Below are 15,704 nucleotides of genomic sequence, written 5' to 3'. Positions count from 1 at the left end.
AGGTGGTCGCAAAAGGGGATCACATACCTCCCCCCCAGGACTTTACGACTGTTGTAAATAGGAACCTGTGGCCATAATTTAGAGCATGTGACTGTGGTGATGCGGTAATGGTCGTAAGTAACTGTGAAAACCGATCCTAAGTCAAATTTCCGATGCTGTCGTAACTTTGAATGGTCGCTAAATGAACTGCTGGAAGTCGAGGGCTGCCTCTCCTACTACAAAGAAAGGACGCAAACATACACACACACAGACACCAGTGGTGGGTTCCGGATCACATTCCAACCGGTACGTGCGTGGATGTACATGGGGGCTGAGGGTCATGCGTCTATGCGCAGAGGTTATTATTATTATTTATTAAATTTATAGGCCGCCGAATCCCGCAGGACTCTGGGGGTATGTGGTGGGGGTATGTGCAGAATCCCACAACCCCACCACGTTTTTGGTCCCAGGAGGGTTCACGGAGGCCTGCTAGGCCTAAAATGGGGCATGGGGGGTGGTCACATGTGTATAAATGGGAAGGCGGGGGGAGTGCAGGGAGGCAGCGCTCCCCCTGTGGCCCATTTTTGGTCCCAGGAGGCTTCACGGAGGCCTGCTAGACCCAAAACAGGGCATGGAGGTTCATGCACGCCTGTACAGGGGCGCATGGGGTGTGAGGCATATACATTGCACTATGGGTGTGAACACTGTCACACACGCATGCACACTTTTGGCCCGTGATGACAAGAAGGTTAGCCATTATTCCCCTATAGCACTTGAGTCAAATGGTCGTCCAATCTCTTCATGAAAACATCCAATGTTGGAGCACCTACAACTTCTGAGCCAAGGTGGCGCAGTGGTTAGGGTGCAGTACTGCAGGCCACTTCAGCTGACTGTTATCTGCAGTTCGGCGGTTCTAATCTCACCAGCTCAAGGTTGACTCGGCCTTCCATCCTTCCGAGGTGGGTGAAATGAGGACCCAGACTGTTGTTGGGGGCGATATGCTGACTCTGTAAACCGCTTAGAGAGGGCTGAAAGCTGTACGAAGCGGTATATAAGTCTAACTGCTATTGCTATTGCTATTCTGAAGGCAACTTCCGTCCCACTGGTTGATTGTCCGCATTGTTAGGAAGTTTCTCCCCAATTCCAAGTTGCTTCTCTCCTGGATGAGTTTCCATCCATTGTTCCTTTGGTGCTCTCTGGTGCTTTGGAATAACTGACGCTATGGATCAGTGGGGGGTAAAGCTGCTGATGGGGACTTGATTCACGAGGGCCTGGTTGGTTTTTGAGAGTGACTTGAATCTATTGCCTTTCCTTCTTCATCAGCTCCAAGTCAAAACTGCTATCGGGGTAATGCGACCGATTACCTGGGCCTGGCCAAGAAGACCATTTCTGGAGATGATTGTCTCCCATGGACCTCCCACCTCTTCTCCTACGAGGACTCTCAAACAAGCACGGTGCAGTTGGGATTGGGCTCACATTCCTACTGCCGGTAAGACGCCAGAGGAGTAACTCCTTTGTAAGGACAGTTTGGAGTACCCTGTGTCCCCAAAATAAGACCCAGCACAGTGTTTCTCAACCTTGGCAACTTGAAGATGTCCGGACTTCAACTCCCAGAACTCCCAAAATTCAATTCTGGGAGTAGAAGTCCGGACATCTTCAAGTTGCCAAGGTTGAGAAACACTGCCCTAGCATGATTTTTCAGGATGCTCATAATATAAGCCCTACCCCAAAAATAAGACCCACTTCAGATTGTCAACCGGACAGATGCATTTAATGCCGTATTTCTACATTTTCCCCCTTCATCAGTCAGTCAGTCGCAAGGTCCAATCATCGTGTCGTCTAGTTGCCGGATAATGTCACTCCTCCTCTCTCCGACCACCTGTGGGAATGACCTTGGTTCCCAAGAGAAAGTACTTTGCTTTGGCTACAAACTTCCCCCCTCTATCTCTACTCTCCCCTTCCTAACCCTCAGCTCTAGTGTGGCAACGCTGAAGCTAGAAAATGGCCAACTTCCACGTTGACACCCGCCCTTCCCTCTAACGTTGTCAAATCCTAAATCAAATCCACATTTAAAGGCTGTGCTCCTAGCAAAACCAGAAGAAAGAGAGCCTGGAAGGCAATAGGTTACTCAAAGAGTGAATTCCTTCGCTTTTTCCAATGCCTTAGAAGTCCAGATGGGGACGAGCAACCGTGGTGCTATTTCATTAAGGACGGCAGGCTGTCTTGGGGATACTGCAATGTGTCATCATGCCGTAAGTAACTTGTCAAGGATTCAACTTGAGTTGTACCGCAAAATTAGCCCAAGGATGGGCAGACGTGTTCTTAAGTAAATGTAGACTTTTATAAAATAAAATAAAAATAGCAGTTTTCAATAGTGGTGAGATTCAAAACAATTTACTGCCAGTTCCGTGGGCGTGGCTTGGTGGGCGTGGCTTGTGGGCATGGCTTGTGGGCATGGCTTGGTGGGCGTGGCAGGGGAAGATTACTGCAAAATCCTCATTCCCTCTCAATCAGCTGGGACTTGGAAAGCAGAGAATAGATGGGGGCGTGGCCAGCCAGAGGTGGTACTTACTGGTTCTCCGAACTACTCAAAATTTCTGCTACCAGTTCTCCAGAACTGGTCAGAACCTGCGGAATACCACCTCTGGTTATCAATCAGTGTCACGTCAATATCAATCTTTGTGCCAATTTCCATCCCTCTGGTCAGTCTCTCCTCATTACAGGTAGTCCTTACGACTTACGACCATAACTGATCCCAAAATTTCTGTCGCGAAGTGGGTTTGGCCCCGTTTTACAACTTTTCTTGACACCGTTGCGATCGTGGTCGTTCAGCAAATCTGGCTTCCGCACGGACTTTGCTGGTCAGAAGATGGCAAAAGGGGATCACATGACCCCCCGGAGACACAGCAACGGTCGTAAATATGAACCAGTTGCCAAGCATCTCAATTTTGATCGCATGATCCTCAGGATGCTGCAAAGGTTGTAACTGTGAGAAACGGTCATAAGTCGCGTCTTTTGAACGGTCACTAAATGAACTGTTATAAGTTGAGGACTGCCCGTATTACAGAAGGCTTAGCAAGGACACGTCCCTCCCTTCTAGAATAACAGTAAAAGGTCCACTGACCAGTTGTGTCCGACTTTAGGGCCCCGTGCTCATCTCCATTTCTAGGCCAAAGGACCCCGCACTGTCCGAAGACCTTTCCGTGGTCATGTGGCCAGCATGGCTATACGTCAAAGGGGCAGGGAACGCTCTTATCTTCCCACCAAAGTGGTACCTATTGATCTATTCACATTTGCATGCTTTCGAACTGCTAGAAGAGCCGAGGTGGTGCAGTGGTTAGAGTGCAGTACTGCAGGTCACTTCAGCTGACTGCTAGCTGCAGTTCGGCGGTTCAAATCTCACCGGCTCAAAGTTGACTCAGCCTTCCACCCATCCGAGGTGGGTAAAATGAGGACCCAGATTGTTGTTGGGGGCGATATGCTGACTCTGTAAACCGCTTAGAGAGGGCTGAAAGCCCTATGAAGCGGTATATAAGTCTAACTGCTATTGCTATTGCTAGTGGGCTGGCGCGGAGACAAGGACGGGAGCTCACCCTGTTGCGTGGCGATCGGGTCTCAAACCTGGGCAGTCAGCTGATAAGCTCAGCAACTTTAACCACTGAGCCATCATGCCTGCCCAACCTTCCCCCCCCCCGCACCATAACATTTTGAAAAACAAGCAGAAGGAGAATCCAGGAAGGGAATAAAGAGATTCCCCTATCCCCTCCTTTCTTTCAGAAAGCGGGCGCAGGCAGCCACTACCGGCACCACCAAACTTCCTCCCAGACATCGAGGTTGAGTTTGCCGCGGTGAAGAGGCCCTGTGGGAGGAGGCACAAGAAGCAGCAGTTTGTAAGACCCAGGATTGTGGGGGGGTCTTCTGCCTTGCCAGGATCCTACCCCTGGCTGGCTAGCATCAACGTGGGCGGGAATTTCTGTGCCGGAAGCCTCATTCGCTCCTGCTGGCTGGTCACATCGGCCCACTGTTTCGCTAACAGGTAACGCTGCCCGATTGGTTGATCCTCCTCCTTCTTTCCTCCTCCTTCTCCTTTCCATCTTCCTCCCCCTCCTCTCCCTCTTCTTCTTGGTTAAGAGCCAAGGTGGCGCAGTGGTTAAATGCAGCACTGCAGGCTACTTCAGCTGACTGCAGTTCAGCAGTTCGGCTGTTCAAATCTCACCGGCTCAGGGTTGACTCAGCCTTCCGTCCTTCCGAGGTGGGTAAAATGAGGACCCGGATTGTTGTTGGGGGCGATATGCTGACTCTGTAAACAGCTTAGAGAGGGCTGAAAGCCCTAGGAAGCGGTATATAAGTCTAACTGCTATTGCTATTGCTATTCTTCCTCCTCCTTATTTGCCCCTTCCTCCTCCTCCTTTCCCTCCTCCTTCTTTCCCCCTTCCTCCTCCTTCTTTTTAGCTTCCTCCTCTTCCTCGCCCTCTTCTTCCTCTTCCTCCTCCTTCTTTCCCCTTCCTTCTACTCCTCTTCTTCTTCTTCTTCTTCTTCTTCTTCCTTCTTTTCCTTCTCTTTCTTTCTCCCCTTCCTTGTCCTCCTCTTCCTTTTCTTCTTCCTCTTCCTCCTCCTTTCCCCCTTCCTTCTCCTCCTCTTCCTTTTCCCTCTCCTCCTCCTTTCCATCTTCCTCCTCCTTTTCTTCTTCTTCTTCTTCTTCTTCTTCTTCTTCTTCTTCTTCTTCTTCTTCTTCTTCTTCTTCTTTTTCTTCTTCTCCTTCTCCTTCTTCTTCCTTCTCTTCCTCCTCTTTCTTTCTCCCCTTCCTTGTCCTCCTCTTCCATTTCTTCTTCCTCTTCCTCCTCCTTTCCTCCTTCCTTCTCCTCCTCCTCTTTCCTCCCTCCTCCTCCTTTCCCTCTTCCTCCTCTTCCTCCTTCTCCTCTCTCTGCTCCTACTCACAGGGACCTCCTCCAGTTGCCCCCAGAGTTATATGCAGGAGGGCAACAGAAGAATGCCAGATGGCACCCCTCCCCCCAAACCTTCACCCCAACCCCTTTTAACTTGGGCTGCATGGTTGTGGTGGCCATTTCCATGTTTTGACCCGATCCTATGGCCGTCTCGTTTCCTTCAGCCCGCTGACTTCAACCATCCACGTGGTTTTGGGGCAACATTTTTTTAACCGAACAACAGACGTCACCCAAGAGTTTAAGATCGAGAAGTACATCCTCCATCCTGACTACTCGGTTTTCAACCCAACCGAAAACGATATCGGTGAGCTCTTTCTCTTGCCTCTCCTGCCGCGTAAAGCAGCGGCCCCCAACCTTTTCGGGGATGGTTTTGCACATGCGCTGCTTTCACAAACACATCTTTGCGCGAGTGTACGTGCTCTTGGGCACCACTTCTGTGGTCCTATTCCAAACAGGCTGCGAACTGGCACTGGGCCATGGACTGGAGTTGGGGATCCGGATGCAAAGACCAAATTCCGTTTATTGGATCAAGAATAGAGTAGAATAGAACGGAGTGGAACAGAGCAGAGTGGAGTGGAACAGAGTAGATAGGAGTAAGAGTAGAGTAGAATAGGAGTAGAGTGGAGTGGAACAAAATGGAGTGGAATGGAGTAGAGTAGAGTAGTAGTAGGAATAGAGTAGATAGGAGTAAGAGTAGAGTAGAATAGGAGTAGAGTGGAGTGGAGTGAAATGGAGTAGAGTAGGGTAGGTGTAGAGTAGAATAGGAGTAGAGTAGAATAGGAGTAGAGTGGAGTGGAACAAAATGGAATGGAGTATAGTAGAGTAGAATGGAGTAGGAATAGAGTAGATAGGAGTAAGAGTAGAGTAGAATAGGAGTAGAGTGGGGTGAAATGGAGTAGAGTAGAGTAGGAGTAGAGTAGAATAGGAGTAGAGTAGAATAGAATAGGAGTAGAGTGGAGTGGAACAAAATGGAGTGGAATGGAGTAGAGTAGGAGTAGGAATAGAGTAGATAGGAGTAAGAGTAGAGTAGAATAGGAGTAGAGTGGAGCAGAGTGAAATAGCAATAGCAGATTTTTGGAAATGGAGTAGAGTAGAGTAGGAGTAGAGTAGAATAGGAGTAGAATAGGAGTAGAGTGGAATGGAACAAAATGGAGTGGAATGGAGTAGAGTAGAGTGGAGTAGGAATAGAGTAGATAGGAGTAAGAGTAGAGTAGAATAGGAGTAGAGTGGAGTGGAGTGAAATGGAGTAGAGTAGAGTAGGAGTAGAATAGGAGTAGAGTGGAGTGGAACAAAATGGAGTGGAATGGAGTAGAGTGGAGTAGGAGTAGAGTAGAGTAGGACTAGAATAGAGAAGAGAAGAATAAAATAGAGAATGGAATGGAATAATAGAATAGAATAGAGCAGAACAGAACAGAGAGTTGGAAGGGACCTTAGAGATCTTCTAGTCCAACCCCCTACTCAAGCAAGAAACCCTGTATCATTTTGGACAAATGGGCAAAGGCAATCGAATGATAATTCACCCTCTTACACAATCAACCTGTTCTTCCCCTCTCTTGCAGTTTTAATTAAACTCAAGAAAGTCAAGGAACGCTGTGCCGTCAGATCCCGATTCGTCCAACCCATTTGCCTGCCAGAAGCTTCCATGTCCTTTCCAGACCATCACAAATGCTACGTTGTCGGATGGGGATACTTGCATGAAAGTAAGAGATGACCGCTGGGGAAGCTGATCACCCCTATTGCCAGGACTTCCAGCCGACACTAGGATGATCTTCTTCAGTGGTGGGATTCCATTTTTTTTACCACCGGTTCTGCGGGCGTGGCTAGGTGGAGGGTCATGTGACTGAGTGGCTGTGGCCAACTTGATGTCACTCACACCCACGCCCACTCAGTCACATGACACCCTCTACCTATCTACTTATTTTCTACCCAGACCTGGCCTAATCTAAGTGAGCAGTGACCGAGCAACCGGTTCAGGGGCATGGCCAGCCAGCGGTCACTATCGGTTCAGCAACTCCGGCCAAATTTCCACTACCGGTTCGTGCGAACCAGTGCGAACCAGCTGAATACCACCTTTGATCTTCACGATGCCTGCAGATCGCACTCAGTTTTTATATAAGCTGATGTTTTCAATACAGCTGTGGTGGCGCAGTGGTTAGAATGCGGCATTGCAGGCAAACTCTGCCCACAGCCAGGAAGTTCGATCCTGACTGGCTCAAGGTTGACTCAGCCTTCTGTCCTTCCGAGGTTGGTCAAATAAGGACTCGGATTGTTGGGGGCAATAGGCCGACTCTGTAAACCGCTTAGAGAGGGCTGTAAAAGCACTATGAAGTGGTATATAATTCCAAGTACTATTACTATTGCTTCGGTGCCCCAACCGGACACTTAAACTTGGGTCCTTGAATTCACATGGTTGGGTGTGTGTGTGCATAATTGTCCACAACATTCCCTTTCTGTGGTCTTTGGGTCAGAGATGGTGTATCTAATGAGAGTACAGTGTGTTGCTGAATGGGGGTGCAGAAAAGGAGAATGGGGGGTGCCTCATTTCATGATCACAGCTTAAAGATGAGAGGGGAGAGGACACAGGGGCCTCTTGTGGGGGGGGGGGGTGTCTAGGACATTCACCATGGCCAACTCGCTGTGCCCAGCTCATTGTGGGCAACTCACCAGGGTCAACTTGTTCTGGGAGGACTCACTGTGGGAAAAAGTTACACTAATCTCAAAGAAATGGTGGAATAAAATCATTAAAGAAAGAGTGGCCAAGAAGCAGAGGTATTTATTCAGCAGGTTATGACCAGCTCCGGAGAACCAGTAGCAGATATTTTAAGTACCGTATTTATCGGCGTATAACACGCAGTTTTAAAACTAAAATTGCAAGATTAAACCCTGCCTGCGTGTTATACGCCGATACTGCGTGTTATACGCCGATAAATACGGGTCCAACGCCGGGTCCACTGTTCCCTCTAAGGTGGCAAGAAACCCCCGCGCAGAGGTTTCTAACTCCCGCGCAGAGGTTTCTTTCAAAGCAAACGTGGGGAAGTCCTTTGCAGGCAGCTAGAACTGGCTGCCTGCAAAGGACCTTCCCAAACTTGTTTCAGCGGCAGCTCTCAGCCTGGCGGCAGCGTCACACAGACTGTGGAAGGAGCGGGAGGAGGAGGGAACCAAAGAGAGCTTTTACCGGGTCTGCGCCCCACAGCCAGGACCGTCCTGGCGCCTCCAGCCGCGTTTCTTCCTGCAAAGCCCTTCGGGCAACCCGAGAGTTCCGCTTGACGGCCTCCCCCCAGCCGCCGGAGAAGTTCCCTGCGCGGGGAAGCCGGTGCGCGCCGCTGGCTGCCTGGCCGCGCTTGGCTGAGCTCGCCGCCTTCCTTCGGTTTTTAATTTGCGAGGCCGTTGCGGATTGGCGGAGGGCGCCGGCTAATGGGGAAAGTCGCTCCTTTTCCAGCTGGCTCCGGTGGCTTTTGAACTTTTCTCCCCCTCGGTTTCTGAACGGCGGGAGCGGCATTCCCGGGGACCGGGTTGTGTGGGTGGGGGTTAGGCGTCGTTCCCGTCCCCCTCTCCCCCCCACCCCGGCTTCTCAAAGGCGCAGCAGTCCTGCAAGGTGTAGAGGTTGGGGATGGCGGAGACAGACAGACAGACAGACAGACACACACACACACACACACACACAAGAAACGCGGCGTTTCTTCCTGCAAAGCCCTTCTGGCGCCAAAAGGAACTCTCGGGTTGCCCGAAGGGCTTTGCAGGAAGAAATGCGGCTTGAGGCGCCAGGACGGTCCTGGCTGTGGGGCGCAGACTCGGTAAAAGCCTCTCTTTGGTTCCCTCCTCCTCCTCCTCCTCCTTTTTTCTGGAGCCCCTTCCTCAAAGATTTGGTACCAAAGCAATGGGGGTGAGGAAGTTGTGTCTTTTGGATTTTGCACTGTTGTCTTTTCAATGGTTCTCAGACTGGTTGAACCTTTAGCAGCTGGGGTGATATTCTTTACTGTTAAGGTTACAATTGGATGTGTTGGACAAATCTTAAAAGATGAAACTTTTATTAAAACGTTTGACTTAACTAAAAACGTCTTCCTTTTTCTTCTTCTTCTTAAATATGATTTATTTATTTATTTTTACTTCAGAAGTTTGATGACCGTTGTACAAACTAATCCAACCTAAATGTAGAGGAGGAGAAGAAGGGGGGGGGATTTAAAAAGAGCAGAGGAAAAAGAAAAGAAAGCATGAAGAAAACATAAAGAAAGGGATGGGAGGGAGGGAAGGAAGGAAGGCACTTTATGTTGAAACAGAAAATATTATATAAGGAAGAAAATGGAAATAACTTAGGAAGGAAGGAAGGAAGGAATTGCACTTAATATTGAAGGAAAAGAGAATGAAGGAAAAAGTATTGGAAGGATTGAAAGAAGGAAGGAGGAACAAAGAATTACACTTAATATTGAAATGGAAAAGAAAATATAATGAATGAAAGAAGAAGTATAGGAAGGGAAGGAAGGAAGAAAGAAAGAAACAAAGACTGTTGAAACAGAAAAGATAATATAAGGAAGAAAATGGAAAGACGTATAGGAAGGAAGGAAGGAAAAAAGGAAGACAATGTTGAAATGGAAAAGAATATAAGGAAGAAAATGGAAAAAAGTATAGGAAGAAAGGAAGAAATGTACTTAATATTGAAACAGACAAGGGAATGAAGGAAAAAATATTGGAAGGATTGAAAGAAGGAAGAAAGAATGGAAGGAACAAAGACAATGTTGAAATGGAAAAGAATATAAGGGAAAAAATGGAAAAATGTTAGGAAGGAAGAATTACACTTAATATTGAAACAATTGAATATAATGAAGGAAAAGGAAACAGGAATAAGGGAGGGCTGAAGAATTCTGGGAACTGAAGTCCACCCCTCGTAAAGTGACCAAGGCTGGGAAAATAATCCGCACTAGGGACAATGCAAGCTATGCTTCACCCCGTCAGTCCATCTTAGCGTGCAAGAAAGACATCAGACAACGCCATAGTTGCTATGGTAGCATTTGGCTATGCGCAGCGATGCTCTCCTGGTCTTTATGGGTGGGAGGGGGGCAGTTGAGCTATGATGCTAATCCCCTCGTGGGAACACAGAGGGTGGGAGAAGAGAACCAAAGAACTTCAAACTCCAAGGTTCTGGAGTGGAGAATAAGGGGATCAACTTTGTCTAAATGATATTGACATATAAAGAACGGTTGTAGGAACTGGGTATGTCCAGTTTGATGAAAAGAAGGACTAGGGGAGACATGATAGCAGTCTTCCAATATCTCAGGGCCCAGGGTTGCTCCAAAGAAGAGGGAGTCAAACTATTCTCCAAGGCACCTGAAGGCTGGACAAGAAGCAATGGATGGAAACTAATCAAGGAGAGAAGCAACCTAGAACTAAGGATAAATTTCCTGACAGTGAGAACAATTAACCAATGGACCAACTTGCCTCCAGAAGTTGGGAATGCTCCAACACTGGAAGTTTTAAAGAAGATTTTGGATAACCGTTTGTCTTAAGTAGTGTAGGGTTTCCTGCCTAGGCAGGGGGTTGGACTAGAAGACCTCCAAGGTCCCTTCCAATTCTATTTCTATTGTATTCTCTATATTCTATTCTTTCTCTGTTCTATTCTAATCTCTTCTGAACTAAATGTTTATCTAGAACTCAAATAAATAGCTGCTTTTTGGTTTTATTTTTTTTAATATTTATCAGTCTCTCTTTTATTCCATACTTCTGGTTGAAAGACTATTCTATGTCATGCTAAACAAATGCATATTCTAGTGGCGGCGGGAGCTCGTTGGCATCTTCAGCAGCAGCCCTGCCTCCTGTGAAAAAAACCGAAGATGGAGCAGATCCACGCAGATGACGTTGCTGCAACATGACTGGAGGAGGAATTCTGGGAGTTGAAGTCCACAAGGCTTAAAGCTGTCAGGTTTGAAGACCCCTGGGGTTTTTTTCCTAAAGGGTTAGGGGTGCGAGGGTCTTGTAACTTGACAGCTTTAAGACTTGCACGCTTCAATGCCAGAGTTTCTGAGCCAACATTTTGGTTGCTAAGCAGGACCGTTGTTAAGTGATACTGATATTATATAACACTTTTAATTAAGCGGGTACCTTGAATAAACATAACTTTGAGTTTCAAATAATACTGATTTCGTTGTTGTCTTAGGTGACATCTGTGAAAAAAATTCAGGTGCTCAGGCATGAAAATGTGCCGCTCAAACACTATACTTTTCCGCTCACACTGAAAAAAAATTAGAGGGAACATTGGTGGGGAAGTGAAGTGGCAGAGGGGGAAATGAACCGCATGTCTGACGGTAACTTTTATTGTTTAAACAGCCATAGGTAAAATACTGTATATCCCTGATGGAATCAAGACAGAAGCGTTCAGCATATACAGCTGCTTTCAAGTTAAAAGTTGTAGAATATGCCAAGCAACATGGGAATAGGGCTGCAGCAAGGCATTTTGGAGAGCCACCAACAGAATGCACAATACGAGAGTGGCGAAAAAATGTCGAAAAAATCAAGATGTTACCAAAATCAAAATGTGCTTCGCGCAGTGGCATAACGAAATGGCCACAACTAGAAAGTAAAGTGAAGGAATTCGTCCTGAACCAAAGAAAAGCAGGCATTGCTTTATCAACAAAAATGCTGACTTTTGAAGCTGTGAAAATCAGCAAAGAGCTGCAAATCCAGGATTTTAAAGGGACAACGTCATGGTGCCAAAGATTTATGAAGAGGCATGACCTTCGGATGCGAACAAGAACAAGGATTGCCCAGCGTATGCCAGATGATTATGAGGAAAAGATAATACATTTTCATAGATTTATTATCAATGCAAGAAAAAGACAAAATTTTGAAATGGGTCAAATCGGCAACATGGACGAAGTTCCCCTCACTTTCGATGTTCCTTCAAATAAAACTGTGGATTCAAAAGGTACTAAAACAGTAACAATTAAAACTTCAGGGCATGAAAAAAATCGTTACACTCTTGTTCTTGCCTGCACTGCAGATGGAAATAAGCTGCCTCCATTGGTAATTTTTAAAAGAAAAACGTTACCAAAGGAGAGAATTCCTAGTGGCGTACAAGTGCATGTTCATCCAAACGGATGGATAGATGAAGAAGGCATGAAGCTTTGGATTAAAAATGTGTGGGGGAAGCGCCCAGGTGCTTTGTTAAAGAAGCCATGCTTATTGGTATTGGACGCATTTAGATCTCATCTTACAGAAAGAACAAAGGCGGAGTTTCAAAAGTTCAAAACTGATATAGCAGTTATTCCAGGCGGACTGACCTCACAATTACAGCCATTAGATGTTTGCATTAACAAGCCCTTCAAAGCTTTTATGCGTGAAGAGTGGAATAAATACATGTGTGATGAAACTCAACATGAATTTACAAATTCTGGGCGAATGAAAAGACCTAGCATTTCAAAAGTGTGTCAGTGGGTGAAAACATCATGGGACGCAGTCAAAGAAGATATTGTTATCAACTCTTTTAAGAAATGTGGCATAAGCAATGCTTTGGATGGGGAAGAAGACGAACTGATCTATGAAGACAGTGAAAGCAGTGAAAGCAGTGCTCAGTTTGATTTTGAGGATACAAGTGAAGATGAGGAAGAGTTTTTTGGTTTTCCAAAAAGCAGTGATTCTGATTAAGTTTTTTTGCTCAAAGAGGTGTTTTTTCATTTCATATTTGCCTTTTAAGAGGAGTTAATGTTATAATTCATGTTCTAATGTTATAAATTTTAATCCAACATTAAGTTCCGAGCTTCCAAGTCATTTATTTTTAATGAAAAAAATTTTTACTCAAATTTTTGTGTTAAAATGGGGGATGCGTGTTATACGCCGGTGCGTGTTATACGCCGATAAATACGGTACTTCGGAGAACCAGTAAATACCACCTCTGGCTGGCCCAGCCCCCATCTATTCTCTGAGTCCCAGCTGATCGGGAGGGAATGGAGATTTTGCAGTATCCTTCCCCTGGAGTGGGGAGGAAATGAGGATTTTGCGGTATCCTTCCCCTGGAGTGGGGAGGAAATGGGGATTTTGCAGTATCCTTCCCCTGGAGTGGGGAGGAAATGAGGATTTTGCAGTATCCTTCCCCTGGAGTGGGGAGTGAATGGGGATTTTGCAGTATCCTTCCCCTGGAGTGGGGAGGGAAGGGGGATTTTGCAGTATCCTTCCCCTGGAGTGGAGAGTGAATGGGGATTTTGCAGTATCCTTCCCCTGGAGTGGGGAGGGAATGGGGATTTTGCAGTATCCTTCCCCTGGAGTGGGGTGGGAATGGACATTTTGCAGTATCCTTCCCCTGGAGTCAGGAGGGAATGGAGATTTTGCAGTATCCTTCCCCTGGAGTCAGGAGGGAATGGAGATTTTGCAGTATCCTTCCTCTGGAGTGGAGAGGGAATAGAGATTTTGCAGTATCCTTCCCCTGGAGTGTGGAGGGAATAGAGATTTTGCAGGACCCTTCCCCTGGAGTGAAGAGAGAATGGAGACTTTGCAGTATCCTTCCCCTGGAGTGGGGAGGGAATGGGGATTTTGCAGTATCCTTCCCCTGGAGTGGGGAGGGAATGGGGATTTTGCAGTATCCTTCCCCTGGAGTGGGGTGGGAATGGACATTTTGCAGTATCCTTCCCCTGGAGTCAGGAGGGAATGGGGATTTTGCAGTATCCTTCCCCTGGAGTCAGGAGGGAATGGAGATTTTGCAGTATCCTTGCCCTGGAGTGGGGAGGGAATGGGGATTTTGCAGTATCCTTCCCCTGGAGTGGGGAGGGAATGGAAATTTTGCAGTATCCTTCCCCTGCCATGCCCACCAAGCCATGCCCACAGAACCGGTAATAAAAAAAAAAATTGAATCCCACTACTGAAAAGGAGGGACTAAATGAAATGGGAATGACAAAAATTAAAATATTTATTTTAAACAATTGAATTATTAAATTGTCCTGTAGTGGGTTGTCCCCATGGGCAAGTTGACAATGACAAGTGGGCCACGTTGGGTCGTCCCATTGTGTTTGTGGGTGTCCTTGTTCCGCTTTCGCCCCAGAGCCGAAGCCCCTTTCAGGCCCACCTGCTGCTCCTCAAAACTTATTCTCGACATTTACCTGAGCAGATTCATCCAGATACTCCAACGTGGTGCAAGAGGCATTAATTCCGATTATCCCAGACTACAAGTGTCAGAACGCAGACGTCTACGGAGCAGAAATCAGCAGAAATATGTTCTGCGCTGGTTACCTTGACGGCCGGTCGGATGCTTGCCAGGTAATCCTGTAGAGTTTCTGCAGGAATTATCCGTGTGTGTGGATGTGACAGCACATGATCATGAGGCCATGGTACACACACACACACACACACACATCATCATCATCATTATCAGGCTGGGGAGGAACCTGGACCTGTCCTGGAGTCTGTGGGAGGCTCTGTTGAGGGCTCTGTGTCGGAGGCAGAGAGGAGGCCAGGGCCCTATGCCAGTTATCAGCTGCCTTCGGAGTCAGACATCAGTGGGGCAGAAGAACAGCTGAAGCCTGTTCCCAGTGTGCGCATGTGCAGAGCTGCCAGACGAAAGGAACAGCTAAAGAACAGGGGTCGACTTTGGAGTAAGGCCACAGGGGACGATGAATGGCCCCTCCCAGATGAAATAAAAGGGGAGCGAAAGGGGAGTGGAGTTTGCAGGAGACAATTAGTTCCCTTAATTGGTTCATGACTCTCTGAGATTCCTGGCCAAGTTTTGCAGAGATCGGCCTGGCAGCTCTCCAAGCCAGATAAGGTCTGTGACCGTAAATCCTCCCTTGAAAGACTTTGCTGGATGGGAATGAGCAGAATTCACAGTCAATGAATAAAAGGGGGTTTGGTCGGGACAAGGAGTCTGCGTCATGCTCTTGGGAAGCCACGGTCAGAACAGAATCTTTTCGGCCCCAAGTACCGAAAAGTTTGTGTGAAAACGACGCGGACGCTTGTCAGAGCTGCTCTCTGCAAAAGCCGAACTTTCCGGGTTCTAGCACGCACGCACGTCCAACGATCAGCTGGCTGGCGCTCATGCGCAGGCCAGTTTTCAACACCGCCGTGCGCACGAAGACAAGCTGATCGTCGTTCGTGCGTGCGCGCCAGAAACCCAGAAGACAAATGGGCAAGGCTGCGTGTGCCGGGTGACATGGCTTCGTGTGCTACCCTCACGGGCCCAGCCCATGCACTGTTCGCAAAGCCCTTATGGATGTAAAAGACAAATTTATAAACAGACTGAAAAAAAGGTTGCTTGAGATTTGTGACGTTGCGTAGCTCTTCCGTTTACCTTCATCTCCTCCTCTGCGTCCCCCAGGGAGATTCCGGGGGTCCCCTGGCCTGTGAGAGGGACGGCGCCTTCTACTTGTACGGGATCGTCAGCTGGGGTGACGGCTGTGGGAAAGCCATGAAGCCGGGAGTTTACACCAAGGTGACAAACTACATCAGTTGGATCAACCAGGAGATACATCGCCCACCCAAAGGATAAGGGTGGCTTCGTAGAGGGTCCGGTCCCCTTCACGTGGGGCCCAGGGAACAACTTCCCTCGTCGCTCTGGACAATTCCGAATGCTCTTTGTAACGAACGTTTTCTTTTTAATTGTGGCGCAGAACTAGGGGGAGAAAGCAGACTCCAAAATACAAGATGTCCTTCAAGGGACTCCGATTTATCCTTTCTGGGATGGGACTTGCCATCCTTCCTTTGGGATTTCTGCCTGATTTTCCGTTTAACAGCGTAGGAGAGGAGTGTGTGTGTCCTCCTGTGTGGGTCAGAATAACAGAATTGGAAGGGACCAATATGGAAATA

At 47.5% G+C, this 15,704-nt stretch overlaps 1 protein-coding gene across 1 annotated transcript in view; it reads left to right on the top strand.

Annotated features, from left to right (window-relative positions):
* HGFAC (HGF activator) overlaps positions 1-15,704 on the top strand; it is a 26,691-nt gene extending 10,987 nt beyond the window's left edge. The window contains exons 6-12 of the mRNA XM_032223841.1: positions 1,303-1,468; positions 2,146-2,231; positions 3,757-4,015; positions 5,090-5,229; positions 6,485-6,625; positions 14,014-14,162; positions 15,217-15,704. Coding sequence (XP_032079732.1) covers positions 1,303-1,468; positions 2,146-2,231; positions 3,757-4,015; positions 5,090-5,229; positions 6,485-6,625; positions 14,014-14,162; positions 15,217-15,387 — 1,112 coding nt within the window. The 3' untranslated portion in view covers positions 15,388-15,704. The remainder of the gene's footprint in view (positions 1-1,302; positions 1,469-2,145; positions 2,232-3,756; positions 4,016-5,089; positions 5,230-6,484; positions 6,626-14,013; positions 14,163-15,216) is intronic.

Source organism: Thamnophis elegans, chromosome 9, assembly GCF_009769535.1.
Source record: "Thamnophis elegans isolate rThaEle1 chromosome 9, rThaEle1.pri, whole genome shotgun sequence".
NCBI classification, from domain to species: domain Eukaryota; kingdom Metazoa; phylum Chordata; class Lepidosauria; order Squamata; family Colubridae; genus Thamnophis; species Thamnophis elegans.
The sequence above is the reverse complement of the archived record's forward strand: the minus strand, read 5'-3'. Positions and strand labels throughout refer to the sequence as shown.